This window comes from Lithobates pipiens, unplaced genomic scaffold (genome assembly GCF_037356315.1).
Source record: "Lithobates pipiens isolate NorthernLeopardFrog02 unplaced genomic scaffold, aLitPip1_a1.2 Scaffold_13, whole genome shotgun sequence".
NCBI lineage: Eukaryota > Metazoa > Chordata > Amphibia > Anura > Ranidae > Lithobates > Lithobates pipiens.
In genome coordinates, this window is record NW_027507718.1 from 205207566 (window position 1) to 205235260 (window position 27695).

Consider the following 27695-nt stretch of genomic DNA (forward strand, 5'->3'; position numbering starts at 1 on the left):
TGTGACATTTTTCAATTGAAGTCAGACCGGGGGGAGGGGGAAGTTGACAACGGGCAAGATGCTTGTAGCACCTGGTTGTTGTTTGGAAGCATTTATTACTAAGGTCAGCTACACTCAACAGAGGGCCAAGAACTAAGAGTGGCATACATTGTGACAAATGTCTACTGTAAAAGGAAACAACTGCCCCCTGATGCCAGGGACAGAAGCCCCTATAACAGGCACTTCTTGGTTCAAGGGTGTAACTGGATCATCTTACCCCATGCCATGAGAATGCTCCATTGCCAGGTTTGTGAGTGGAATTAAGCAAATGGAACTGCTTTGAAGATTAATTTCAACAGTTCTTGCATGTAGCTCCGTAAGGAAAACTAACATAAGGATTGAAGTTGCAGAACCTGACTCTGCACCTTCATCAGTATCTTCTGGGGCAGGAAGTTCCTGGCCTGAAAAGTAACCAGAAGGCCAGAGTACATTGTGATGATATCAGGGATGACTTCTTAACATTCTTGATATATCTGATATATCTGATGTCCTCCATGGACAATGATGGTGTGATTTAATGAGTCTAAGACCAGGGAGGTCTGCTTTTGTAGCAACAGATAATCCAAATCAAATATCCAATCTCTGGGTTATCTCTAAGATCATGAACTAGTGAGAGGGCCTTTTGTGAGCACTCTTGGATTCAAGGAAAGACCAAATTAAAGAGCCACAAACTTAGTGGTTGTTTCTCACAGCCAAGTGAAGAAATCAATGATGACCCTGAAAGATAGGATAGTGGTTCAATACTACTTTAGTTTGATTATGTAAATATGCATTTGTTATTTCGATGGATGCCAAGACGTCTCTGTAATGATGGTAGATCTTTAATGTTAAAGATGGGACACATGTTACTTTTTTGGTTGTGTAATTATAAACCAGGTTTGAATTAAAACCTTTCTTTCGATTGGGGGAACAGGAATGATAACCCCGTAGGAAAGTAATTCCTGTAGGACTAAAAAGAGGTCCAGCCAACATTGCTGAAACATGGGAAGACTCGAGGCGGAAAGTGAAACTCTGTTTTTTAGCATTTTGATACTACCTCCCTCACCCATGTATTAGCTATTTGAGATTCCAAATCTCTACAAAAGCCATGAGGCACCCTCTCACCTTTTGGAAAAACTGTTGAGGGCAGTTCGTGTGGTGGTGGATTTGGATCCCTTGGTTTGCCTTGGACTCTTAGAATCTCTGAGCTTAAAGGGTTAGAAGAAGACTTGTGGTTATGAGAACTGGAACCTAACTTGGAGGAATGTAAAGAATCTTTTGAAGCAGGATGAGAAGGTGTCAACCTGTGTCAATCCTTAGCATTGCGTAGCTGGTCATTTAGGGGAGTACAGGTCTACTTTCAAATAGCTCATACGGCCTCAATTAGAAAGGAAACTTTCCTTTTTGTTTAGGCGAGACAACTGCTGACTAAAATTTGGCTGCTGGTTTCTGCTCTTCTAAAAAAAGGAAGGGATTCTGTGCCTGACAACAACCCTTTGAAGGATCCCAGAGGGAATAAAAAATAGTAAGCATCTCTGTGTCAGATTCTGCTGTGGATGCTTTAGGCCTCTGAAACCAGGGGGAGCAACATGTGGCACTGAGTCATAAATTCCTGCATAACTGTAGAGAAATACCTGCACTGTGAGACAGGAAGACGAATGAACACCTGAAGTCGAAGGAGAGGGGTCAGAAATGGATGCTGGAGTAAGTGGGTCTGACTGTTCATTCGGGGATCTCTGTGAGTGAATGATGTCAATGCGCATCCACTTGGCACCATGTTACACCCTAAATATGGATTTAACATGGTGTTAAAGATGGAGTTAGTCTTTAGCCGAAAAGAAGAAACAAGGAGAAGGCAGATGCTTGACGTCACCAGAAATTATGTCAGCAATGTTCCTGGCCAAGAAGGAGAGGTTATAATTGAATGAAGTAAAGCACGTGATGCCTCTCCACCTCGTCCAATCGGTGAACATTTTTCATTCATTCAGAAAACGCAAAGCTTTTTCAGAATGGCGCCCATGCTGAGGAGCTGATCTCCTCTTGTATTCTCAATGCATCAGGATGGCTGCTCAGCATGGAACCTAGAGGCAAGCAGAGATCGCTCAAGTATCGGTGTCTGCTTCAGTGATTTTTCATCTTTCAGGGAACTCGCCCAGGTATGGTGAATATATAGTTACATTGGTCCAAGCTGTAAAAATATACTATTCCTGGAATTCTTTATAAGGCAATTCTTTTTGCAGATGCGGATCATTGAGGTTAAGAGTCCTTATGGCAGTTGCTGACAGGGGGATCTTAGGTCATTTAGTCTATTAAAGAGTTTTGGTAAGATTAATATGTATTGGCAGTGCTTTTTTTTTTTTTTTTTTTTTTTTGTAGGGTGTTAAAAAGATGTGGACAACATGTGAAATAGGAATAATTTTAAATATTTTAGATTTTTAGAAAGTAATACAAGTAATGTTTTTTTTTTTTTTTTTCCCCCTCCAGCTAAACCAGTGGTGGTAAATGCTACGCAAGTGCGGATGTCTGTTCCTATAGTTCCAGCACAGGCTGTCAAGCAAGTAAGTGCAATTTTTATTGACATGTGAATCTCTGTGGAATAGTTGAGATATCGAATAACTCACAGGTACCTACACAAAACTGACTTAAAGAGGGATTCCACCAAAAAAAAAATATTAAAAGCCAGCAGCTATAAATACTACAGCTGCTGACTTTTAATAAATGGACACTCACCTGTCCCGGGTTCCAGCGAGGCCGATCGATCGCTCGGCTCTCGGCTGCTGCCGCCACCATTCTAGGTGAGGGCATCAGGAAGTGAAGCGAATCGGCTTCACTTCCCGGTTCCCTACTGTGCATGCGCGAGTCGCTCCGCGCAATAGGAAATCTCCGCGCTGTCACTGGGACCTGTGTGTGTCCCAGCAGACAGCGCGGCAGGGCAGGAAATGGCTTAGACTCCCACGGGAGTCTATGCCCGGAAGTGGGTGTAAATACCTGTCTTTGACAGGTATCTCCACCCCCCTCCCCCCTGAAAGGTGTCAATTGTGACACCGGAGGGGGGGAGGGATCCGATCAGCGGAGTTTCCACTTTAGGGTGGAATCCCGCTTTAAGGACCAAGCCTCTTTTTTTTAAATGTGTTGTTTACAAGTTAAAGAGTTGTTTTGTTTTGTTTTTTTGCTAGAAAAATAGTTAGAACTCCCAAACATTATAAAAAAAAATTCTAACACCCTAGAGAATAAAACGGTGGCCGTTGCAATACTTCCTGGTACACCGTATTTGCGCAGTGGTCTTACAAGTGCACTTTTTGGGAAAAAATACACTTTTTTGAATGAAAAAATAAGACAACGGTAAAGTTAGCCCAATTTCTTATATTGTGGAAGATAATGTTACGCCGAGTAAATTTATACTCAACATTTCACGCTTCAAAATTGTGCCAGCTCATGGAATGGTGACAAACTTTTACCCTTAAAAATCTCCGTAGGCGACAGTTAAATTCTACAGGTTGCATGTTTTGAGTTACAGAGGAGGTCTAGGGTTAGAATTCTTGCTCTTGCTGTACCGATTGCGGCGATACTTCACATGTGTGGTTTGAACAGTTTTCGCATGCGGGCGCTACTCACATATACATTCGGTTCTGCATGCAAGCTTGGTGGGATGGGGAGCGTTTTAAATTTTTTTTTTTCCTATTTATTTCACCTTTTTATCTTTTATTTTTACACTATTTAAAAAAAATAAAAATGGTGTCACTTTTATTCCTATTACAGGGAATATAAACATACCTTGTATTAGAAAAAAAAGCATGACAGGACCTCTTAAATATGAGATTTGGGGGTCAAAAAGACCTCGGATCTCATATTTACACTAAAATTCAATAATAAAAAAAATTGTCATTTAAAAAAAAGAATTAAAAAAATGGCCCTTTAAGAGCTATGGGCAGAAGGGACGTTTTGACGTCCCTTCCACCCTGCAATGTCATGGAGACAGGTGAGGGCCATCTTCCCCCTCACGAGTCTTCATGCCAAGCATGTGAAAGGATCCGATCGCCTCCGCCACTTTCTGGAGCCATCGGCAGTGGCGGAGGCGAATCGGAGAGCGGCGGGAGGGGGCCCTCTCCCGCCGTCGATTTTAAAAAGTCATCTAGCGGCGAATCTAAGACCACTTTTATCTTGAAGCGGGACCGCCGGCCGAACAAGAAGATACCAGGGTTATGACAGCCACTAGAGGGAGCAGGCTCGCTCAGTATGGTCTATTTTTTGATAGGCAGGAAGTGCGGCCATGCCATGTGATGTGGCAACAGGTTCGGTAGACCTCTGGTGACCTAGCAGCAGCCCATGGATACTAACCAGGTATGAGGGGTACTTACTAAGGTGTACTTACTATGGGAGAACTGTGTAACAGACAAGTCATGATTATATGCTGGATATTTACTGCTTATCAGGGGGACGGTAAAACTGTAAGTTAATACACCCCTGGATGGTTAGTAGTTCACTTTAAAGTTTTGTTGACTGCTCTGTAGACAGGTGCAGCATAGTATACATGCTTGCAAACTTGTTGCTTAAATGCATGTTTAAATATACACGTTTGGAAAAACATGAGCATGGGTGCATTTTAAGGAGTTGTATCTCCAGTATAGTGCATATGTGCTTGGCTAAATCCTGCAGGTCTAGTATGGGGCCAACTGCAGTTAAGCATGTGCTTGCTTGCAAACTAGCTGAAACGCACGGTTGCTGGAGCTACATGTTTTTACATATTCACATGGTTATACATGTTTGCATGAAGATACATGATCATGGTTATTCATGTTTGCATAAATATGCATGGTTATACATGATTGCATAAAGTTACCTGGTTGCATAAAGATGCATGTTTGTACATGTATAAAAAGACATGGTTATTCATGATCGCATAAAGCTGCATGTTTATTCATGTTTGCTTGGATATACATGGTTATACGTTATTGCATAAAAATACATGTTTGCATATAGATGCATGTTTAGACGTGTTTGTGTAAATATACATAGTTATACATGATTGCATACGGATACATGGTCGCATAAGGAGACCTGGTTGCATAAAGATGCATGTTTGTACATGTTTGCTTAAATATTCATGGTTATGCATGGTTGCATAAGGATACATGTCGGCATAAACACATTTCATAAACGCATGCTTGCTTATTGCGAAAATGCTTGTTTCCATGGGCACAGGTTGCACGCATGTACAGCGTTTGCTTTCATATTTTGCCTAAATGCATAGTTGCATAAGCACATGCTTCCATAGATGCATATTGCTTAAACTCATGCTGGCATGTTTTCATTTGTACTGCATCCGTATGATTATTTACATTAAGCTGTATACATATGTATGTAGTCCCAGGAAAACAAGTACATATGTGCTTATTTGCATAGGACTACATGCATATGGGTTTATTTGCCTGGGTGCTTGTTTGCCTGGGGGTACATGCGTGTGTGCTTATTGACCTTGTACTTTATACATAAATTAGAACTGAACGATTCTGGCCAAAATGAGAATCACTATTTTTTTGCTTAGAATAAAAAGATCACGATTCTCTTACAATTCTCGTGATGTAAAATCTTTCACATTATACAAAAAAAATTGGGCTAACTTTTTACTGGTTATTTTTTTCATTAAAGTATTTTTTTCCAAAAAAAAATGCTTTTGAATGACCGCTGCGCAAATACAGTGTGACATAAAATATTGCAACAACCACAATTTTATTCTCTAGGGTCTCTACTAAAAAAATATGTATAATGTTTGGGGGTTCTAAGTCATTTTCTAAATGTTTAAAGTGAAGTTCCACCCAAAAATTTCACCTTTCAGGGGGGAGGAGGGAGCAGATACCTGTCTAATACAGGTATTTGCTCCCACTTCCGCGCATAGATCATTGCGGAGATCACAGTGACCTACACTACTTCTGGTGCCTACTGTGTCCTCCCTCCGCTGTCTTCTGGGAGACGCACAGGTCTCAGAAGACAGCAGGGACCAGTGAGGACATGCAGCGCGACTCGCGCATGCGCAGTAGGGAACCAAGAAGTGAAACCTCAAGGCTTCACTTCCTTTTCCCTAACTGAGGATGGCGGCAGCAGCAGCCGAGAGCCGATTGACAGATAGGCTGCAGCTGCTGACATCGCTGGCTCACTGGACAGGTAAGTGTCCATATATTAAAAGTCCGCAGCTGCAGTATTTGTAGCTTCTGGCTTTTAATATTTATTTTTTTCCGGTGGACCTCCGCTTTAAGTGGTTAAACTTTCTTCCTTAACACACAGTCTAGTCCATTGACAATGTTTATACTCAAGATAAACTGCTAAAGCAGGGGTTGACAAATTTGCTTGGAATCTAGGAGCCAGCTAAAAAAGTTAGGAGCCAGGTCCGTGACGGCGATCTGGACCTGTCCCTGGCCTGACATGGAGACGAGTGAGGGGAAGATAGCCCCCAGCCCCCCACCTGTGTCCATGTCATTGCCCATAGCTCTTAGAGGGACATTTTATTTGTTTTATTTTTTTCAAATGACGAATTTTTTTAAAATTGTATTTTAGTGTAAATATGAGATGTGAGGTCTCTCTGACCCCCGATCTCATATATAAGAGGACCTGTCATGATTTTTTCTATTACAAGGGATTTTTACATTCCTTGTAATAGGAATAAAAGTGACACACATTTTTTTTTTTTAAAAGAACAGTGAAAAAAATAAAAATAAAAGTTAAAATAAGAAAAAAATAAATAATTTTAAACGCGCCCTGTCCTGCCAAGCTTGCGTGCAGAAGTGAACGCATATATGAAAGCGGTGTTCAAACCACACATGTGAGGTATCGCTGCGATCAGTAGAGTAAGAGCAATAATTCTAGCCCAGACCTCCTCTGTAACTCAAAACATGCAACCTGTAGAATTTTTTAAACGTCGCCTATGGAGATTTTAAAGGGTAAAAGTTTGTCGCCATTCCATGAGCGGGCGCAATTTTGAAGCATGACATGTTGGGTATCGATTTACTCTGCGTAACATTATCTTTCACAATATAAAAAAAAATTGGGCTAACTTTACTGTTGTCTTATTTTGTTTTTTTTATTAAATAAATAATTTTTCCCCAAAAAAAGTGCGCTTGTAAGTCCGCTGTGCAAATACGGTGTGACAGACAGTATTGCAACAACCACCATTTTACTCTCTAGGGTGTTAGAAATATATATAAAAAAATGTGTATATATATATATATATATATATATATATATATATATATATATATATATATATAGATATAGATCTAGTTTAGGGATTCTAAGTAAAGGGAAGAAGGGCAAGGCACGCTCCAGCATTACAACCAGCATAGCATTGCTGGTTGTAATTCCAACGGCCACCACAAGAGGGCGCCAGATTCCAGAAGGAACCATAGGATCACAGAAGGCCTCAAAGCCGGGGGCTCAATTACCGGCCGCCGCCGGCGCGGCCCGACGCGATCACACCGGGGGGGTTCACGGAGACAGGATACCCCCAGCTGTGCTGCCCCAGGCGCCAGGTCGCTAATTCTAGTCGCAAATGCGACCTGGCGCCCGGGTTTTGTCGAGCCCTGTGCTAAAGAATGTTGAGTCTTGGCAGACTGCCCAGTTTTTTTTTTCTTCCTTTCTTTTGACAGCTGTGGCTTTAGAAGAGCAGAGAGAATTCTTTGTGTATCAAGATCGTAATGGGAAAAAATTGTGATAACTATTCTTGACGATTAATCGTGCAGCTCTAACATAAATGTATGAATGGCAAGAATACTTGTATACCTACGTGTTTGCATACCTATGGGGTTACATAGAGGTAAACCAACATTGTTTTAGGCCTGCATCCTTGGAGGACTGTATATTAGGATGTATAACATAGTTGCTGAATTATTTACATGTTTTACCATTTAAATGGTTCGAGAAAAGAGGCAGCCGGGGGAATCAAGGGCACCCCTCTCAGGTTCAGGGATCTGGCAGTGTCCAAATCTGCCAATGAACAGTGTTGTTGGGTGCATCTGAGCCACTGTGGTTGGCATTGCAATGTTTCCTGTCGCATTCATTTTTCGCCAGACTGGGGCCGCATTACCTTGATCATGGCTGATCTTGGTTGATCAAAGCCTAAGCAGGATCAAGCCTGGTTAGTATATAGATGGGAGACTGCCTGGGGGATACCAGATGCTGTAAGCTTTCCCCACCTGGGTGAGGGAGGCATCTCAGGCCAGAAAATCTTAGTATCTGAGGTGGTTTGTTCCATCTTTAGCCAGCAGAAACCTGGTAGGTTAAGTGCATCTCTTGGGACTGTCTGGATCTGCCACAGTTGTCGGTCTTTTGCCTTGCATTTGTTCTTGGAGCAGAAGTTATGGGCTCATTATTGTGAGACAATTAAATTGTAGCAGTTCTAAAGCCAAATAGGGACATAAGGTCTATTTTAAGATCTCAAGCCGCTGAACATCCTTCTGTTTCAGATAGGCTAGACTGTTCAGTGATGACCTCTCTGCAAGAGGTAGATTTCGGGGGTCCATAATCATCTGTAAAGGCACATCTTCATGTGGCGGTTTGTTTCCAGGCTCATCAAAGATTTCTGTCATTGCAGTGGAAAGCTGTGTGTTTTTTTTTTTTTTTTTTTTTTTTTGTGAATCTTCCCTTTGGGTTGGCCACAGCTCCAGAGGGTTCTCAAAGCGTCTGGCCCCAGTGCTGGTCTTGCTGAAGACACCTCAATACTCTTTATCTCAATACTCTTTATCTCGATACTCTTTACCTCGATACTCTTTACCTCGATACTCTTTACCTCGATACTCTTTACCTCGATACTCTTTACCTCGATACTCTTTACCTCGATACTCTTTACCTCGATACTCTTTACCTCGATACTCTTTGCCCAGGGAGCAGTCAATTCCAGGGGTTCCTTTGGTATATTTCTACAGGAGGAAGCTGTGTTTAGGTCAAAGCACGTTCTCTACATACAGCCCTACTCAAGGACTTGGTAGAGGTTCATTCTTTGTCTGGAACTTTAAGATCCAGGCATTGCATTGCTGGAAGGCTCTATTTCCGGGGTGTTGCAGAACAAAACAGGGTGCTTGATATTCTTCCTTTTCAGGAATTTACAAAATAACCACTGATGCCAGTCTCTCCAAGTTGACTTGAGGCTGGCCTACAGTTCAGTGGGCTTGGTCTCCACAGGAGAGAATACTGTCCAGTAGCTTGGCCAGTATGCCTTGCTCTGGATTATAGGACAAACCTGTTGTAGGTTCAATCTGTAAATGCTTAGAAATTAGAAAGTGTGCAGTTTAAAGGGTATATATCGCAGGGTGACACTGCGAGCAACACAGTAGTAATGTGCCAACGACCCGATATTAATCACGAGAGAAAGGGTACTAGTATTAAGTGGACTTTGAAAGGCACATAGGTACTATATCTAAAAGGTAATAAAGGTTTTTTTTATTAAGTATTGACAAATTATCAAAAATTTTATCAATTGCATGTACAAAACACAAAAAAAGTTAATTATAAAAAAAATAGTGCTAAAATGGCCCACACTCCCTAACCATTAAGAATCTCCAATGAAGCTCATAGTGGACTACAAAAATACAATACAAAGCCATAAGTTCCAGAAATGAATATAAAGGGTAAATTCAAAATAGGTTGGGTCTTGTCACAGGAGTGTTGTTAAGCGTGTGGGTCAAAGTTATAGTTGTCCTAATGGCTCGACGTGTTCCGCGCTTAAAATATCGCTTCTTCAGGAGAAAATCACACTAGAGAAATATATAGATATAAATATTTTTGCACATTACAACATAACATCCATTTTAATACAAAATTAATCATCTGAGAACGAGTAACAATAAAAATAAAAAATGCAGATACTCAAATTGCCCAGGAACCTGGATATAGCCGCAACGGTGGACGGGAAGGGGGGCTCTGTTTCTGGGGTGTTGCAGAACCAAAAATTGGTGCTTGATTTTCTTCCTTTTCAGGAATTTGCAAAATAACCACTGATGCCAGTCTCCAAGTTGACTTGAGGCTGGCCTACAGTTCAAGAGGAAGTAAACCCTGATGGGTTTACTTCCTCTTTTTTTCCCTGCAAAGGTAAAGCATAATGGACTACTATGCATCGCATAGTAGCTCATTATGTGTCACTTACCTGACACAGGAGCCAGCGAAGTCGCCGCTGTCCCCTGTAGTCCGCCGCATCCATCTTGCTGGTGGCGTCTCGCAGCTCCGACGAATGACAGCGGTGAAGCCGCGATGACGTCACTCCCGCGCATGCGCACGGGAGTCGCGTCTCGCAGCTCCGCCGCTGCCATTCGGCGAAGCCGCGATGACGTCACTCCCGCGCATTTGCGCACGGGAGTCGACAAATTAGGCAGATCCATTCTTGGACTTGCCGCATTTAGTGCGCCTGCGCACCGCTGTCTACGGCGCATGCGCCGTAGACAGCGGTGCCCATTTTCGGGCAAATATCTCCTAAACCATATAGGTTTAGGAGATATTGCTTGGACCTACAGGTAAGCCTTAATCTAGGCTTACCTGTAGGTCAAAGTGGTTTGAAAGGGTTTACTTCCTCTTTCAGTGGGCTTGGTCTCCACAGGAGAGAATACTGTCCAATAGCTTGGAATTTTTGGCCAGTATACCTTGCTCTGGATTATAGGACAAACCTGATGTAGGTTCAATCTGAAAATGCCTCTGCAAGCATATATATATCAACCACCAGGGTGGCACCAGAGGTCGTGCGACTCAGGGAGGTGCACCACATTCTGTCTGGGACATTACAAGTGCTGTCTCTATCGCCAATACATATTCTAGGTATAGGATAGTGGCAAGGGGGAATCTACTAGATTCCAAGTTCTGCAACAGTTTGGGACAGGTGTGTCCAGGACAAGAGTTCGACTGCCAATAAGGGTACATATACTGGTAACACCTTAAGTTGTGGTTCTCCCTTATTTTTTTCCCTTTCCCCCCCGTTTCGGATCCTGACACATCTTTTGCGAAGAATCCGTAAGGTGGTAACCCTGATATTGGTGTAGGCTGAATTAGCAATGGGGGGCTTGGCACACAGGCATAGCGAGTCTTGCAGGGGTTGCTCCTTTTGAACACTCCCAGTCCAGCAGGACCTGATGGTCTTGAGTTCTGTATCTCAGCACTGTTGAGCCCCTGGAAGCCAGCTTCGGGAACTTCAATTACAGGACTTGAAATTAATTTTTTTGCCTGGGGTGAAGGCAGGAAGTGGCACCTGCAGAAATATGTGGATGGGAGATTTTCTTTTTCTTTCTCTAATCGGTAGAGGAAAGGAGTTTGGCCTTAAGTACCGTTGAGAGTCAGAGTTCGTCCCTACACATTTTTTTCCAGGGGCCGTTGTTTCTTACTCCTTTTGTATCATTCCTTATACAGCATGTAACTTGGACAGTCCCATCGGTTAGGCCATTCTTGTGTCTTTGAGACTTGAATTATGGCAGAGGCCACTTTTTGAACCTATCAGGGCATTCTGTTGGTGCTTTTATCTCAGAAGGTGGCTTCTTTGGTTGCGATCACTTCACTAAGTGGAGTGTCAGAGTTGGCGGCTCTTTCATGCAAGGAGCCATTCTTATAAGGTAATGTTGCGTCCTCATCCATTTTTATTGCTTAAAGTGGTTTCTAGTTTTTCACTTGAATCGGGACAGTGTCTTGCCTTTTATTTCTCTCTTTAGCCACAGTCGGCAGGAGAAAGATCGCTACCTACTCTAGAAGTAGTTCAGATGCTCAGGGTCTACTTGAGTTGCCGGCATAAGTCAGGAATCCTGGTTTGAACTGCCAGAAGAGCCCAGGAAGGGCAGGTGGCATCTAGGTTGAATATTTAGCAGTTTATCAATGATGCCTATGGTTTAAATGGCAAAAAAGTTTTTTTTTTTTCTAGGGAGAGATTCGTTACCAGGTGTGGGAGTATCTTGGCCCATCCATCAGTGGATGTCAGTGGCCCAGGTGTACAAGACCACTATTTGGTGTTTTTGTTTATACATCTAGAGGGTTTTTACCAGGTCAATGTCAATCACGTAGAAGATACTGCCTTTGGTCTGAGCGTATTACAAAAAGCAGAGTAGGTCCTTCTTTGGTGGCATTTTCTATGATGGTGTCTCCCTCCCCTCAGGGGCATTGTTTTGGGACGTCCCAGATAGTAATTACTATGGCTGCTCTGTGTCCTGTTGTGTACAATGAAGAAAAAATGATTTTTCCTACAGCTTACCTGTAAAATCTTTTTCTTGGAGTACATCACGGGACACAGAGGTCCCTACCCTATTTACTGGGATATTCATTGCTACAAAACTGAGGTACTTCCGGAGGGGTTATATGGAGGGGGACTTGTCTTTTTTAGATGTGCCAGTGTCCATTCACCTATAGGTGGCATATAACCCAGATAGTAATTACTATGGCTGCTCTTTGTTCTGTGATGTACACCAAGAAAAGGATTTTACAGGTAAGCTGTAGGAAAAATCCTATTTTTTTTTTTTTTTTTATTTGTTTAGCTCTATTTGTGGGGACAGTGTAGCACGACCACTCAATTGTCATTCAAAGTGTGACGGCGCTGAAAATTGGTCTGGGCAGGAAGGGGGTAAAAGTGCCCAGTATTGAAGTGGTTGATTTAATTGCCCTTCTCTGCACTTTCTCTAGTTCTCCAACATTCTGTTTTAACAAGTTTTATATCTCTGTCTCTACTAGTTAGACATTGATATTAACTATAGGCTCACATTGTGGATCTAATGCAAGTTTGCAGCAACTAATGAGCCTAGTGGAAGTACATGGGCAATAAAAAAACAAAAAACAAAAACATGCTAATTGTCTCTGTCGATGAGGTGTTTAAAAGGGGGGATTTGATCACCTTGTATTAATACACAAACAGTTTATATTTTAAAGCGGTGCATAAATTGCTGGTGCTATATAAATCCTGAATAATACTATTTAAAATTTGGTGAAAGGTTCATCGCTGATGCCAGTCTCCAAGTTGACTTGAGGCTGGCCTACAGTTCAAGAGGAAGTAAACCCTGATGGGTTTACTTCCTCTTTTTTTCCCTGCAAAGGTAAAGCATAATGGACTACTATGCATCGCATAGTAGCTCATTATGTGTCACTTACCTGACACAGGAGCCAGCGAAGTCGCCGCTGTCCCCTGTAGTCAGTATTCCCCAGTACTCAGTATTTTCCACCTAAGGTTATTAGTGGTGTATATGTTCCTATTAATATCTTTCTCTTTTTAGGTGGCCCCAAAACCAATAAATGCACCTTCACAGATAGTGACCACCAGTCAACCACAGCAGCGACTTCTCATGCCCGCTACACCATTGGCACAAATTCAGCCCAACCTCACTAATCTTCCTCCAGGTACTGTTCTGACACCTGCTCCAGGAACTGGAAACGTTGGCTATGCCGTTCTACCCGCTCAATATGTGACTCAGGTTAGTTATTAGGAAACGGTCTCTTTAACCTCTCCCAATCTGGGCCTCAGCTCATGTTCAGCCCTTAAAAAATACCACATATTAAGGGCTTTAATGTACTTTTGTCCCAACTGTCTATAGAAAATTCATTATCATATTGTGGGATTATTACTGTTACGTATTAACTATTACTAATGTTTCGCTTTTTCTGGCTGTCCTGGAGCTGTGTATTTTTGTCCTTTTTACCTGTACGTATTTAATTAGTAAATAAGCCTCTTTTTGCACGTTGCGTTCTATTCTTATGGGTGAAACCTTAGCTTGTAAAAAAGGAAAAGAAAAAACTATTCAGTTTCTAAAAGGTGTGTGTGTGTGTGTGTGTGTGTGTGTGTGTGTGTGTGTGTGTGTATATATATATTGTACAGTATCTTGCAAAAGTGAGTACACCCCTCGCATTTTTGTAAATATTTTATCATATCTTATGTGATAACACTGAAGAAATGACACTTTGCTACAATATAAAGTAGTGAGTGTACAGCTTGTATAACAGTGGGAATTTGTAGTCCCCTCAAAATAAAATAACTCAACATGCAGCCAATAATGTCTAAACCACTGGCAACAAAAGTGGACACACCCCTAAGTGAAAATGCCCAAAGTGTCAATATTGTGTGGCCACCGTTATTTTCCAGCACTGCCTTAACCCTCTTGGGCATGGAGTTCACCAGAGGTTCACAGGTTTCCACTGGAGTCCTCTTCCACTCCTCCATGATGACATCACACAGCTGGTGGATTCACATCAGGAATATGTAATGTTGGGGGTAACATGCTTTAAATAAGCAAATTACAAAAACAGTGTTGGGCTTCATGTACACGGGGTGTTTTTAAAACCTCTCCTAAACTTGACAGATAAGTAACCAACGTTTAAACCCTCCGTTTTGCCATTTTTACATTCCGCCTTTAGCGGCGTTTTGTAGCGTTGTGTTTTAGAATCGTTAAAAAAATAAATATATATATTTTTTTCAAATCAGCAAAAATGGAAAAACACCTGTAAACAAAATGCGGCTAAATGAAAATTACTGCTTTTAGACACGTTTTAGAGCTTGAAATGCCTTAAAGCGGAGGTCCACCCTAAAGTGGACCTTCCGCTCATCGGAACCCTCCCCCCCCTCCGGCGCCACAATTGGCACCTTTCAGGGGGGAGGGGGGTGCAGGTACCTGTACAGTACAGGTATCTGCACCCACTTCCGGGATAGCTCTCTGCGGAAAGGGACGTACATTACGCCCCTTTCCGAAAGTCCCCCGCTGCCTGCTGGGAAACACACAGATCCCAGAGGCAGCGGGTCCATTCTTATTGCGCAGCGCGGCTCGCGCATGCGCAGTAGGGAACCGGGAAATGAAGCCGAAAGGCTCCACTTCCTGATTCCCATACCCAAGATGGCGGCGGCAGCACCCGAGAGACAATCGAGAGATCGGCTTCGGGTGCCGACATCGCGGGTGCGCTGGACAGGTAAGTGTCACTATTTTAAAAGTCAGCAGCTGCAGTATTTGTAGCTGCTGGCTTTTAAAAAAAAAAAAAAAAAACGCGGACTCCCGCTTTAAACTCAAGTTCTTAATGCATTTTTTTGCCTTCCAAAAAATGCCTCTAAATTCAACTGCCTAGAAACGACTAGACGACCCTGTGTACATGGACAGATAAGATAACGTAGAGGAGAGTTCTGGGGCAGTTGAAAAAAACACCCAACTGCTCCTAAATGTCCGTTTAGCAGCAGCAGTTTACATGAGGCCTTAGGATTCATTGCAGTATATGTGACTGTAGGGAGATTTTCCTCACTGCCTGTGGTCACCAGAACAAAATGGAAGCTACATACAGCAATAAACACCTTGTGGCTGGAGTTCTTCTTCAGGTTCACCATGTAAAGTGACACTGCAGTCATACTTTAATATTTAGCATGGTATGTATCTTATTTGTATCCTTTCTTTGCTTGATGATACTGGTTCTTCCATTGTGTAAAGCATTATAGACACTATTCACCTAAAAGAATCCATAGCATGACATTTTGTGACTTAAGGCCCCTTTCACACTAACGTCCCGTTCAGGCCCGCCTGTCAGTTTTTCAGGCGGACCTGAACGGGTGCTCCATAGAGCTCTATGGAGCGTCGGATGTCAGCGGTGACATGTCCGCTGACATCCGACCCGCTCCGATCCGAAAAAGTGTGACGGAGGAAAAAGCTATTTTTCCATCCGTCTGCGGATCGGATCGGATGACGACGGGCACTGCGGTCCGTCGTCATCCGATCTCCCATAGGGGAGAGCGGCGCTGTGACAGGTCCGTCCCTGCACAGTGTGCGGAGACAGACCTGTCATCTCCCTGCTCAGCGGGGATCGGCGGAGTGATCCCCGCTGAGCAAACGGACATCCACGGGGCGGATCAGAACTGATCCGCCCCGTGTGAAAGGACCCTAAGAGTTTACAATTCCACCAAACTTTTCATGCAGTCTAATTAAATAATTGGAGCCCAGCGCTGGCAAAAAAAAAAAACATTTCTTTGGGTTTGTTCAGAGCCGGGAAGGGTTAGAATTTTTTTTTTTGTCCCCATGAGGAAGATTCCTCTCACTTCCTGTGTTGTTTTTAGGATGTTGAGATTTAGTTCCACAACATCTGCAGAAGTTACAACAACCAATTGTATATAGTTTGTAAAGTTTCAAAGTTGGGTATTGGATTTCTCATTGCTTATGTGGTTTCAGTACGGATTAACTGTAACAGCCTGTTTGTGTTTTCACTGACAAAAGTTTGTATGGCTCAGCTGCATAATTTACTAATCTGTGAAGTATAGTTTTTAAAACTTTTGCTTGTACATATCAGTTAATTTTATGTTGCCTTTGTACAGTTGCAGCAGTCTTCATATGTTTCCATAGCAAGCAATGCAGGATTATCTGCTACTCAGAGCTCACAGAATCAGCCCCGTGGACCACTAAATGGGTGAGTATAATTTTTGTTTTGTCATTTTTAAACCGGTAGATTTTTAAGGGATTGGACATTCTATAAGCAAGCTTTTATGATCTAAAATAGGTAGCATATACACTTGTATGTTTTTATGAATATTTTGCTGTTAATTAATCAACTAATGCTGAAAGTGGATCTTTTATTTATGTTAAGGTTGCTAAATTGGTAACCATTATGTGAAGCACTTGAAAGTGCCTGCGTATATGTTTATATACTTTGTAGAGCTCCAAATCCTGGATTGCTTTGCAAAAAGCAACTTCAGTAACTGAAGTTTCCTAATAACACCATCTGCCAGATAGTGCTTCTTATAGTTTATCTGTATACCCTTATACAGATCTGTGGCATTGTTGTTGGAATTAGGGGGGAGGCCAAGATCATTGAAGGCTTAAGTTGCTTAAAAGAAAAATATGACCAAAGCTCTTTTGACCATATTTCTCTTGTGGATCACAGGACTGCACTTGTGCTGTCCCGCGACCCAGAATCGGCCAACAGCAGACTAAAACCTACTGTCAAATGGTGTAATAGGGGCCCTTACAGACTCTGTAGGGATCCCAACAATGTCAGGATCCACCCAGATTCCTGACTGGCAGCTGTTTCTGCCTCTAAGTGCGCTACAGAGAGCCTGAGCCATCTGCTGCCGCCCTCTCTCCTGCCTGGCGCTCCAGGGAGCGATAGAGGGGCCAAGCATGGAGTGGTGACTGATAGTCACCACTCTCTGCTTAGAGGGGACCCGAGAACTGAGTGATCAGCAGTCGTGTGATTCTCTGGCTTAGAGCTGGCGTGGGACAGCTGCAGCATTGCACCACAGTATGTAGGTGAGTATGTATGTTTTGTTTTTAGGATTCTTGCACTTCTTTAACCACTTCAGCCGCCCGATTTCCCCCCCCCCCCCCCCCCCCCCGCCAATTCTGACACTTCTCACATATATCTAAAAATCAGCCTTTTTTTTTTGCTAGAAAATTATTTGGAACCTTCAAACGTTATATATTTTTTTAAGCAGAGACCCTAGAGAATAAAATGGTGGGTGTTGACATTTTTTATGTCATGCGGTATTTGCTCAGCGGTTTTTCAAACCCAATTTTTTTAGGGGAAAAAATATACTTTAAAGTGGTAATAAGCCTAAAACAAAAAATGTAATATATTGCAGCTTACCAGTCATTAGATGTGGTGGCTGCATCAGTTTTCTTTTTTCATGCTGTTTTCCCCTGGTGATCCGGGCAGAATTGGTGAGACACAACTCTGGAGGAATGAGCATACGAGGCAAAGCAGATGGCAGCATTGTTAGTCTGGGGTGGGTGAGTAGTGTTAGATGTACTAGCAGATTTAGAACCACTAACAAATCGAAGCCAAAACTCCAGCTCACACTTTATAAGCAGTTACAGCAAACTGTTTTTTTATTTTTTTTTTCCCTTTTGGGATAAAGGTATTCCATGAATAAATAAAAACTGATCATTTTAATTACCCCTGCTAGTGTTTAGTAAAATGTCTCATAAACTGATACATTCTGCTGAAGAACTTTTTTGTTGAAAAACAGACTTGCTGGCTGGATCACTAGAGGAAAATAGAAGAAAGCCTAAAAAAAAGGAAACTAAATCGGCAATCAAATCTTAGGCTTTTTGTACACTAGCCTACACTGGCAGCTGCTAAACTTTTGTTTAGGAGCTTTTAGTGTTTGTTTGCCAAAGCTATCCCTAACCTCAATTCCATAAAAGCCTATGTGTCCATGTACACATAGGCTTTTAGCAGAGTTTAGGAGCTGCTGCGTTTAGGTGAGCTTCGATCTCCCTCTACTGAACGTGTAAGAATAGATTTTGCCGCATTTTTGCTTTTTTTTTCCCCGCAGCGGCAGTAAATGTAGGCCAGTGTACATGGAGCCTAAGAATTGGTAAGCTGCAATATAATGTTTTATTTTGGCATTAATACTACTTTAATGAATTTTAGTGCACACATACACATTATAATACCAAACTTTTTGGTAAAATATAAAAGATGTTATGCCAAGTAAATACATACCAAACATGTCACGCTTTAAAATTTTGTATGACCGTGGAGCGGCATCAAACTACGGTACATTAAATTATCTGTAGGCAACACTTTAAAAGCCTTTACAAGTTACCATTTTAGATTTTACACAGAAAGCCTGGTGCTAGAATTATTGTTCGCACTCTGATGTTGGCGGTGATGCCTCATATGTGTGATGTGATCGCCAGATCGCTGTTTATATGTGTGCGTTTTACTTTTGCGCAGGGGGACAAGGGCGCTTTAAAAAATTATTTTATTATTATTTTTATTTTTACACTGTATCTAAAAAATGTTTTATCCACATTGCTATTGCAGGGGATGAACAACATCCATGGTCATGATATCATGGGCATTGACAGGTACTTTATACTGAGAGATCTGGGGTCTATTAGACCCAGAATCTCTCCTTTGCCCTTGGTTTGATCTGATACTTTTAAGATTGGTTTTATACAGTGCTTTCACAGGCTGATAACGGTCTGTTTACATTAAACCGAAACAGGAAATGGCAAGATACTCATCACTTTCAGTTGCTTAGACCCTAGAAATGATCGGGGACATTTCTGGTCCCTTGTCATCTCTATGGTAAGCCAGCAGAACCTGGAAGAAGGGGGGGGGGTCATTCCACCTCTTGTAAAAGAAATCCAAAGGATAATAAGACTCCAGGATTACATTTTACATGAAAGAGCAAAGCCGGCTGAAAAAATAAATAAAAAATAAGCTATCAGAATGGTACCTGTAGCTGCAGGCATCATCTTGTTATATATACCCCTTCAACCTGGCAATCTACTGGTACTTTGTGGAGGCTGAAGTGGTTAACTTATTAGAAGATTTGCTTTGATCTTGTTTACATTCCCATTGCACAGTGAGGGTTTTGAGGATAAATGTATCTTTGTGGTTTAGCTTAAAAGCTGAGTAATTTAAAAGTATGTTATTTCTTGTCTTTCACCTTCATAGCATAATTTCTTCAGAATCAACAAGTCGCCCAAGAAAGCCATGTAATTGTACGAAGTCATTGTGCCTGAAACTGTAAGTACTTTAGTCTTTGTACTCGTTCAGAAGCTGCTGATTTTCATATATTGCATATTTTGTGCAAACGAGATATGTATATCGTATTTTATAAGAAAACAAAACACAGGGATTTGTTTATAAGGCAGGCTTATGGCAGTGCTGCGACGCCTATACAAGGGACAGCACTATGCTTTACAAATGTGCTTAGTCATTTGCTTTAGGATTCCAAAGAAAGCAAAGCTTCATTCAAATGGATAAAATAATCCATGAGGAGGAGATTCAAGTCATGATCTGTCAGTAATTTGACTGCCCTCTCAATCTATCCAGTTGCTTTGCAACATTCTGCAGAGAACATTTCAGGGGACACTGCAGTCAGTAGTTTATGAATGAGTCATAAATGCAAGTGTGTTGTTGAGTAAAACATTGTCGTGTCTTATGAGATGGTGCCTGTTATAAATGGGGTTCAGAGTATTTACTTATAACTGATGATGCCCCTACTTTAAGTTCTGTAAGTGTGTTAAGCCCAACTTCTGGCACAGTGATGTTTTATTTATTTTTTAACATTTTTTTACCAAGGTAGATTTGTTTTAAATCATGATTTTAATCACTAGTAAAAAGACTTAATTTAAATCATAATTTTTAAAGAGCAACTGTCATCTCTGTCCCGCAGTGGCTCCTCACCAACAATCCCATTCACTTTAATGGGAGGGCTGGTGATGCGGCAGTGACACAACAAGCTGAGAGAAGTGGCGGCAACAGGTGAGTGGATGCCCTCTAACGGGCGCTGCCATGATGGATCTGAATTGACAGGTGCTCTTTAAATGTAAGGACTCGTTCTTGCTGGTAGTCACATTAACTGTAAATTATGCCTCCTGTGCTCATTTTCATGTTTTTATTTTTAGCTATTGTATAAAACATTTGTTTTGTAGATGTGATGAATGTGACAAAAATTGCCATACTTCTATTGTGTGGTTCCTATACCATCATTGCCATCTAGTGGCCACAATATGATTTTGTTTCCTGATTGAACATTTTCTAAGGAAAAAAAAGAATTATGGCCACTAGATCATGCTGATGATATCTGAACTACAAATACAGAAAATAGGGCAAATTTGTGTGGCTGTTTGTCATATGGCTCAGCGAATGCTTTATACATAAACCCCTGGGTCTTTTTTTTTCCCCTATGGCCTCTTACCTTCTTTCTTGCAATATGCTTTAGAATGTACACTGAGCTACACATGTAAAATAGTTTTTTTTTTTACTCATACATTACAGGACACAGGGCACTTCATTATTGTGACCACTTGGGTTGTGCTGCTGCTTTGAGGTGATTGGACACTGGCCAAACAAGGCAGGAATTCCTTCCTAGATCAGCTAAACCAAATTTTTTAGCTTGTGTCCTTAGGTGATATATGTGTCTACAGATGAACTAGGACGGCCTGTAATGTTGCCGGTTGGCATTGGGTCCTATGAGCACAATCTCCAGGGTAGTCTCTTGTCTGCATTGGGGTCACTTGCCACTTAGGAGTTTTGGTTCGGGCTGTCACTTTTAGCTTGGAGGCCACTCCTCTATAGGGTATTGAAAGCCAATAAAACCTTAGCAGGCAATGGCCTTGCACAGGCAAAACGTCTGGGGGAAGGAAAATTTGGGTGTGATTCCTAATCCCTTCGATCAGGTAGGGAGGACCCCCTGCACAGTTCTCCCTGTAACACCTCCTCTAAGGGTTAGATTAACTCTGAATGCCTGCCCTTATCTGGTTCTCACTGGTTTGGAATGCCTGGGATGCAAGCGGGAGGATGATGCATCAGAGGATCGTCAGAGGCGTAAGCTGTAGAGGATCAGGTATCCTCTATAGATGACTCTTCCCAGGAGGAATTTTCAAGTTCCAGGGCTATCTCTGACACAGATTACCACGGTGGACTTCCTGGTGAATGTGGTGTATACTAACTTGATGTTGCCACTTCTGGACTTTCTCCTCTAAAAGTTACCTGGTTTGAGTCTTGGTAGCCACCAAAGAACCCAAATCCTTCCCAGTGCACCCTCACTTGCAGGACTTAACGTATGCCGATTTGGCTAACCTGGGGAGACAGAGGAAGCAATTTACTTAACAATACCTGATTGAGGAGGCATTTTACAAGAGACGGGGTCCTATGGTTGTTGACCTGGCTACTTCCCACTTGAATAAAAGACCCTGATGATCCCGAGGTCCCTTATTTAAGGTGTGCTTCTGTCTGGTAGGAGTGGCTCTGCAGGCTGCAGTGGATGCAATGGAATTGTGCCAATCCCTCAAAGCATATGCTTTGTTTCAAAGTATTGAATCCAGGAGCTCCTGCTGTATGGCAGTTCCTGGAAGATTTTTCAAGAGCATTTAGTTTCTCAGTAAATGCCTTTGAAAATTTCAGAAGGCAGCTTTCTTGGTTGGGTACAATGTCTTTTCACATAAGCAGGATTGTATGGCTCAAATTTCTGTCAGCGGTACTTCTCTGCAGGAAGTACATTGAGAGGATTTTCTTTGAGGGCAAACGCTTGTTTGGACCATACTTGGATGCCTGTTGGGAAAAGCAAAAAGCATTCTCTTCACACTGAAGAATTTGGTGAAGGGTGACAGGTCAGAAACTTGTGATGCCTTCAGAATCCAAGAAGAGTTCCTTTTGTAAGCAGCAAGCCTCGGACAGTTTCCCTGCTTTCCCCCTCCACACTTATTCCACAAAGGCATATGTGGAACCACAAAAAAAGGTTTTCTTGCATCTTTGGAAAGGTTGATGGCTTATGGCTTCTCTTCCAGCTTGTTTACAGTTCCCAGGCCAAACAAAGATGTCTGGCCTATCAAGCTTCAAAAGTCACAACAAATACCTGAAAGCACAAAATTCAGGAGGGAATTCACCCGGTTGGTGCTTGGTTTGCCTCATCTGAGGGAATTTATTGGTATCAGTGGATATCAAGGTTGCTTATATACACATCTTGATTTTCTGGCCTCATCAAGGGTTTTTTGCAGTTCGCAGTGGAAGATGCCACTTTCTTGTGGTGTTAACTTTCATCCTATCACCAACCCCCCCTAGAATGTGTTATTGACTCTGGTTCTGGGGTTGGTGTGCACCTGAATATTCCCATTGCGGGTTATCTGGATGGACCTGCCTCTCTTGGAGCAATTGACTCAGAAGCTGATGTCAAATATCCAGTAGATGGTATAGGTCCTGGAAAGGTTCAATTTTTAGTGTTTGGTTACCACACAACATCTGGAGTTTTTAGGCTTGGTTCTCAAAATAGTAATTTAGGCGTACTGGTAGAAAGATAGTAACTTCCCTTTGCTTCCATCCCTTATTCCTAGTTTTACTCAAAAGCTCTTCAATTGTGTATCTGTCAGTATATGATGACCATCATGAGTCCTTGGACTTGCTCATACTCCCAGGAGCAGGTCGGTTCTGGAATGATGAATATGCACGCAGATGCTGGATATGGGAAAGTCTTTCTTTCTTTCTCTTATATTCACCGACTGACACAGCACCTCTCTTTAAACCATTGGGTTGTTACGCCACCTTTAGGAGAGGACTAGGCATAACAGGTAATAAAAAAAACTCAGAACTTCTAGTTCCGTCCAAGGGGTGGTCCCTTAGGTAACAACCCCCCAACCTGCCTTGCAGCTTCAGTTTTATTTTGCCTGGTGAACAAGGACCTAGGAACCCTGACTGGCCCATTTGGTCCATGTTTTTTCTGCAGAAGCTTTGCTTTTTGCGCAAGTTTAAAAATGCTGTGATCTGCTATCAACAGCCGGCTGGGTGACAGGTTGGATACTCTTATCTTGTAGTCTCCCCAGCCTGGCCAGCGAGTGTGTGCAGACCAGAGCTCCGCGTTGGGTCGTCCACTACAGGCTTCAGATTCAGAGGTGGTCGGTGAGCGTTAATGCTCCAGGGCACACATATGACTGGGCTACTGATGTCTGTGTCCGTGTGCTGGGCCAGCAGCCACCCCGTACTGATCGGAGGGTGGGTTTGTGATGGAATGTATCCCAGCTCTGCAGGTCTGGTAAGTACAGCTCTCCTTGCTTTGGTGGGGCTGGGCATTCCCTGGGAGGTCAATTCGGGGGTCCCCCACCTCCCTCTCTTCTCTCCCTGTCCCTATCTCCCCCCCCCCTCCCTGTGGGGGATGCTGCATGAGGCTGCCGAGCGGTGTGTGTCATATGCAGGGGCTCTCACCTGGGGGCCGGCTGTGCTGGCTGGCTGTGCCCTGGATGTTTGTGGATCTCTCCCTTGAAGTGTCTGGAGGCTGTTCCTGTCGACCTCTGTAGCGCTGTTCACCGCCATTTCTCTGCCTGTTTTGTTTCACTGTCCCTCATGGTATACAGTGCTCGGCGGCCATCTATGGTGGAGCAAGGAGCAGCATGCTTTCCTGTAGTTCAGCGGCCATTTTCCCTGTGTTTGTCCTTTATACTTGACGCTCTGTGGCCATTTTCTTGAAGCCTAAACATGTTTTTGATTAGTTTCAGCGCCATTTGCAGCAGCTCTGGACAGCGTAGTGTGATCTCCTATGCACTTGGGAGCTGACACAGGCACTACTAGATGGACAGCGGGAAAGAGCCTCTCAGCCAGCAGCAGTTAGAAGGCTGGGACCATCACTGTCCTAAGTCCCCAGAAACTGGTGTTTCTTCCCCGGAAATCCAGGCAATTGCAAACGGTTCGCCTGCAGACTGTGCAGTGCCTCTGGACGCTTTGTTGGCGTTCCTCAATTTGTTTGTTGCCTAGATGGAGGCGATGCGTGGGCGCAAAGGTGGAAAAAAACGGCCCCTCAAAAAATGGTCGGCTCCTCCGGTCGTGGACCCCCCAGTATCCAGCCTCTTTGGATGACATTATTAAAAATGCCACAGGTGGTAAGAGTACACTACTCCCACAGGCCAGGAAGGCTAAGGAGACACGCTGTGGGCAAGGGCCCTCTTTCTCCGCTCACAAACTGCTTTTTCGTCTGCCCGGGGCTTCTACCAAGTGCCCCCAGCCCGACAGGACGACCTCTGAAGGACCAAAGCGTCCCTGGAACTGCAAGCTTAACAAGCCTGCGAGCAAAAGTGCTACTGCATGAAGGTTTGCCCCTGACCGCAACACGGGTGTGGGGTCGCCTTTGGGAGTTTGCTGCCCGGTGGGCCTCTCTGTTGTCCGACCAACGGGCCTGCGATCTGATTTCCTCAGGCTACAAGATGGAGTTCCTCTTGGCCGCAAAAAAGATTCTTCCCCTCCAGCATACCCATACTCCCGGCTCGCTGGGAGGCCCTTTTGGGGGCGTTTAGGGACCTGCTGAGTCACGGGGTGATAGTATCTGTTCTGGACTCGCAACGTTTTCAGGGGTTCTACTGGAACCTGTTTGTAGTCCCCAATCTTGGACCTGAAAACCCACAATTACTTTGTAAAAGTACAGAGGTTCAGAATGGAATTGGTTCGCTCAGTAGTCGCTGCACTCCATCAAGGGGACTCCCTGGCATCCTTGGACATCCAGGATGCGTACCTGTGTGTACCCATATGCCTCCGGCATCAGAAGTTTCTGTGACTTGCAGTCAGGGAAGCCGACTACCAGTTTGGCCCACTCTCCCTTTTGGTTTTGCATCAGCCCCCTGAGTCTTTACCAAGGTATTGGCTCCTGTTGCTGTGACAACGCAGGATTGCAATCATGGGATACCTAGACTATCTCCTTCTGAGAGCGTATTCCGCCTCGGAGTTAGAAGAGGATGTGGCGATCACCATGCAGACCCTGCATGAATTTGGGTGGCTGTTGAACCTAAAAAAGTCGGTGATTGTACCGACTTAATGTTTGGAGTATCTAGGCTTACTGCTGGACTCCATGGAAGCAAGAGGTTTTTCTCCCTTCAGACAAGCTGCAGACTCAGAGCTGCGGTAAAACTGTTGATGAACCGCAGGTGGTCGTCTCTATGCTTCTGCATGCGAGTCCAGGGACTCATGGTGGCCTCCTTCGAGGCAGTACCGTATGCCCAGTTCCACACCAGAGTCCTGCAGAAGGAGATTTTGACAAAATGGGACAAATCTCCATTGTCCCTGGATCGGCAGATTCAGGTGAGCCAGTTAGTCAGGGATTCCCTGATCTGGTGGCTGAGGTCCCCAGCACTTCGGTCCGGGAAGTCGTTCCTACCTCTGAAGTGCACAGTGAGCACGACGGATGCCAGCCTATCCGGCTGAAGTGGAGTAATGGGAGTTCAGTCGACCCAGGGCCTCTGGTCGGTGGAGGAATCCAAGTTGCCGATCAATCTGCTCGAACTGAAAGCGATCAGGCTATGCCTCTCCACATGGTCGATAAGACTTCGAGGGCGTCCGATCAGGATCCAGTCAGACAACGTCATGGCGGTGGCATATGTCAATCACCAAGGAGGAACAAGAAGCTCGGCCGCCGCATGGGAGTTCGCTCACATCCTTCAGTGGGCAGAGCGACATGTACCGGCCCTGTCGGCCATTTACATCCCAGGAGTGGAGAACTGGCAGGCGGACTATCTAAGTTGACAGATGCTGGACCCAGGAGAATGGGCATTGCATCTGGAGGTGTTCAGGCTACTGTGCCTGAGATGGGGCACACCAGATGCGAATCTTCTGGCCTCCCGTCTCAATCCGAAGGTGCCGAGATTCATATCCAGGACAAGAGATCTTTGGGCAGACGCGTCAGACTCGCTGGTGGCTCCGTGGGGTCAGTATCAGTTGATCTATGCCTTTCCTCCGCAGAGTGGAGGCCGAGGGGATCCCAGTAATACTGGTTGCCCCAGATTTGCCCCAGCGTCTCTGGTACGCAGACCTAGTGCGCCTGGTAGTGGATGCCCCTTGGCAACTGCCGTTACGAGAAAACCTTCTGTCTCAAGGTCTGATTCTCCACCCTGCTTTACCATCGCTGGTTTTAACGGCATGGCTATTGAGGGCCAGGTGTTGAGGAACTGGGGTCTTTCGAATTCGGTGATCCCAACTATGCTGAGAGCAGGGAAATCTTCTCGGAAGATATATCATCATACCTGGAAGGCCTACATCTCCATGTGTGAGGAGAAAGGATGCCGTCCTCTCTCCTTTTCTATATCCAGGATCCTGCTGTTTCTCCAGCAAGGAGTAGACCAGAAATAAGCACCATTAAAGGACAAATATCAGCTTTGGCTGTCCTTTTTTTTTTTTTTTTTTTTTTTTTTTTCAGCGACGCCTGGTGTCTCACTCTCTAGTGAGCACTTTTGTTCAAGGGGTCCGACATGTAGTTCTTCCGGTGCATCCACCGTTACCTCCGTGGGATCTGAACCTGGCATTATCGGGGCTTCAGAAACCGCCATCCCATCGGCCAGGAGGGTTTCGGAACTGGCAGCCTTGTCTTGCAAGTCGCCCTATCTGGTTATCCACAGGGATAAGGTGGCGTTGCGTCCGCAACCTTCTTTTCTGCCGAAGGTGGTTTTGGCGTTCCATATCAATGAAGACATTGTGTTACCATCTCTGTGTCCTAAGGAAGTGGCCCTTCATGCCCTGGACGTGGTTCGGGCTCTGAGGATGTATTTGGCTGCAACGGCTCCATTTCGGAAGTCAGATTCCCTGTTTGTTTCGGTGACTGGTCCGAAAAAAGGCATGGCTGTCTCGTCGGCCACCATTTCCAGGTGGATCAGACAGATTGTAGTACAGGGCTAAGCTTTTAAGGGGCAGGTGCCCCCCTTTCCGGTCATGGCCCACTCCACAAGGGCAATCCAAACTTCTTGGGCCTTCCGACATCAAGAGCCTGTTGCTCAAGTGTGTAAAGCGGTGACCTGGTCGTCTGTTCACACTTTTACAAAATTCTACAATGTAGATCGATGTCAGTGCATCGGCTGATGTCTGTTTTGGCCGCAAAGTTTTGCAGGCGGCTGTATAATTGCAATTGCACATACTACTTTTTTTTTTTCCTGCTTTTTTGGGTAAAAACGCAGTACTTTTAGGTAAATGCACTGTTGCATTTGTTACCGCAGTTCTGGTGTGGTTTGAGGGTTTCTCTATTGAGGAACACCCTGTTTTTTTGTGGGTAAAAAAGTTTGGTACTTCCCACACACTGTCATTTTTTTTTTTTTGTGGGTAAAGTTTATACTAGTTCCCACATGCCATGGTGGATGAAGTTTTATGCTGTTTTTCCCACCCCTCGTTTTGGCACTGCTTGGGGACGTCCCAATGGTCTAAAGAGAGGACCTGTGTCAGTCGGTGAATATAAGAGAAAATAGGATTTTTGTACTCGCCATAAAATCCTTTTCTCTGTAATTCACAGACTGACA

The 27695-nt window shown here is 43.8% G+C and overlaps 1 protein-coding gene across 2 annotated transcripts in view; it reads left to right on the forward strand.

Moving 5' to 3' along the window:
* The window catches only part of LIN54 (lin-54 DREAM MuvB core complex component), a 95952-nt gene that overhangs the window by 47845 nt on the left and 20412 nt on the right, over positions 1 to 27695 (forward strand). For both annotated transcript variants that reach the window (XM_077476144.1, XM_077476145.1), the window contains 4 exons: positions 2503 to 2576; positions 13236 to 13433; positions 16298 to 16389; positions 19390 to 19461. In XM_077476144.1, coding sequence (XP_077332270.1) covers positions 2503 to 2576; positions 13236 to 13433; positions 16298 to 16389; positions 19390 to 19461 — 436 coding nt within the window. The remainder of the gene's footprint in view (positions 1 to 2502; positions 2577 to 13235; positions 13434 to 16297; positions 16390 to 19389; positions 19462 to 27695) is intronic.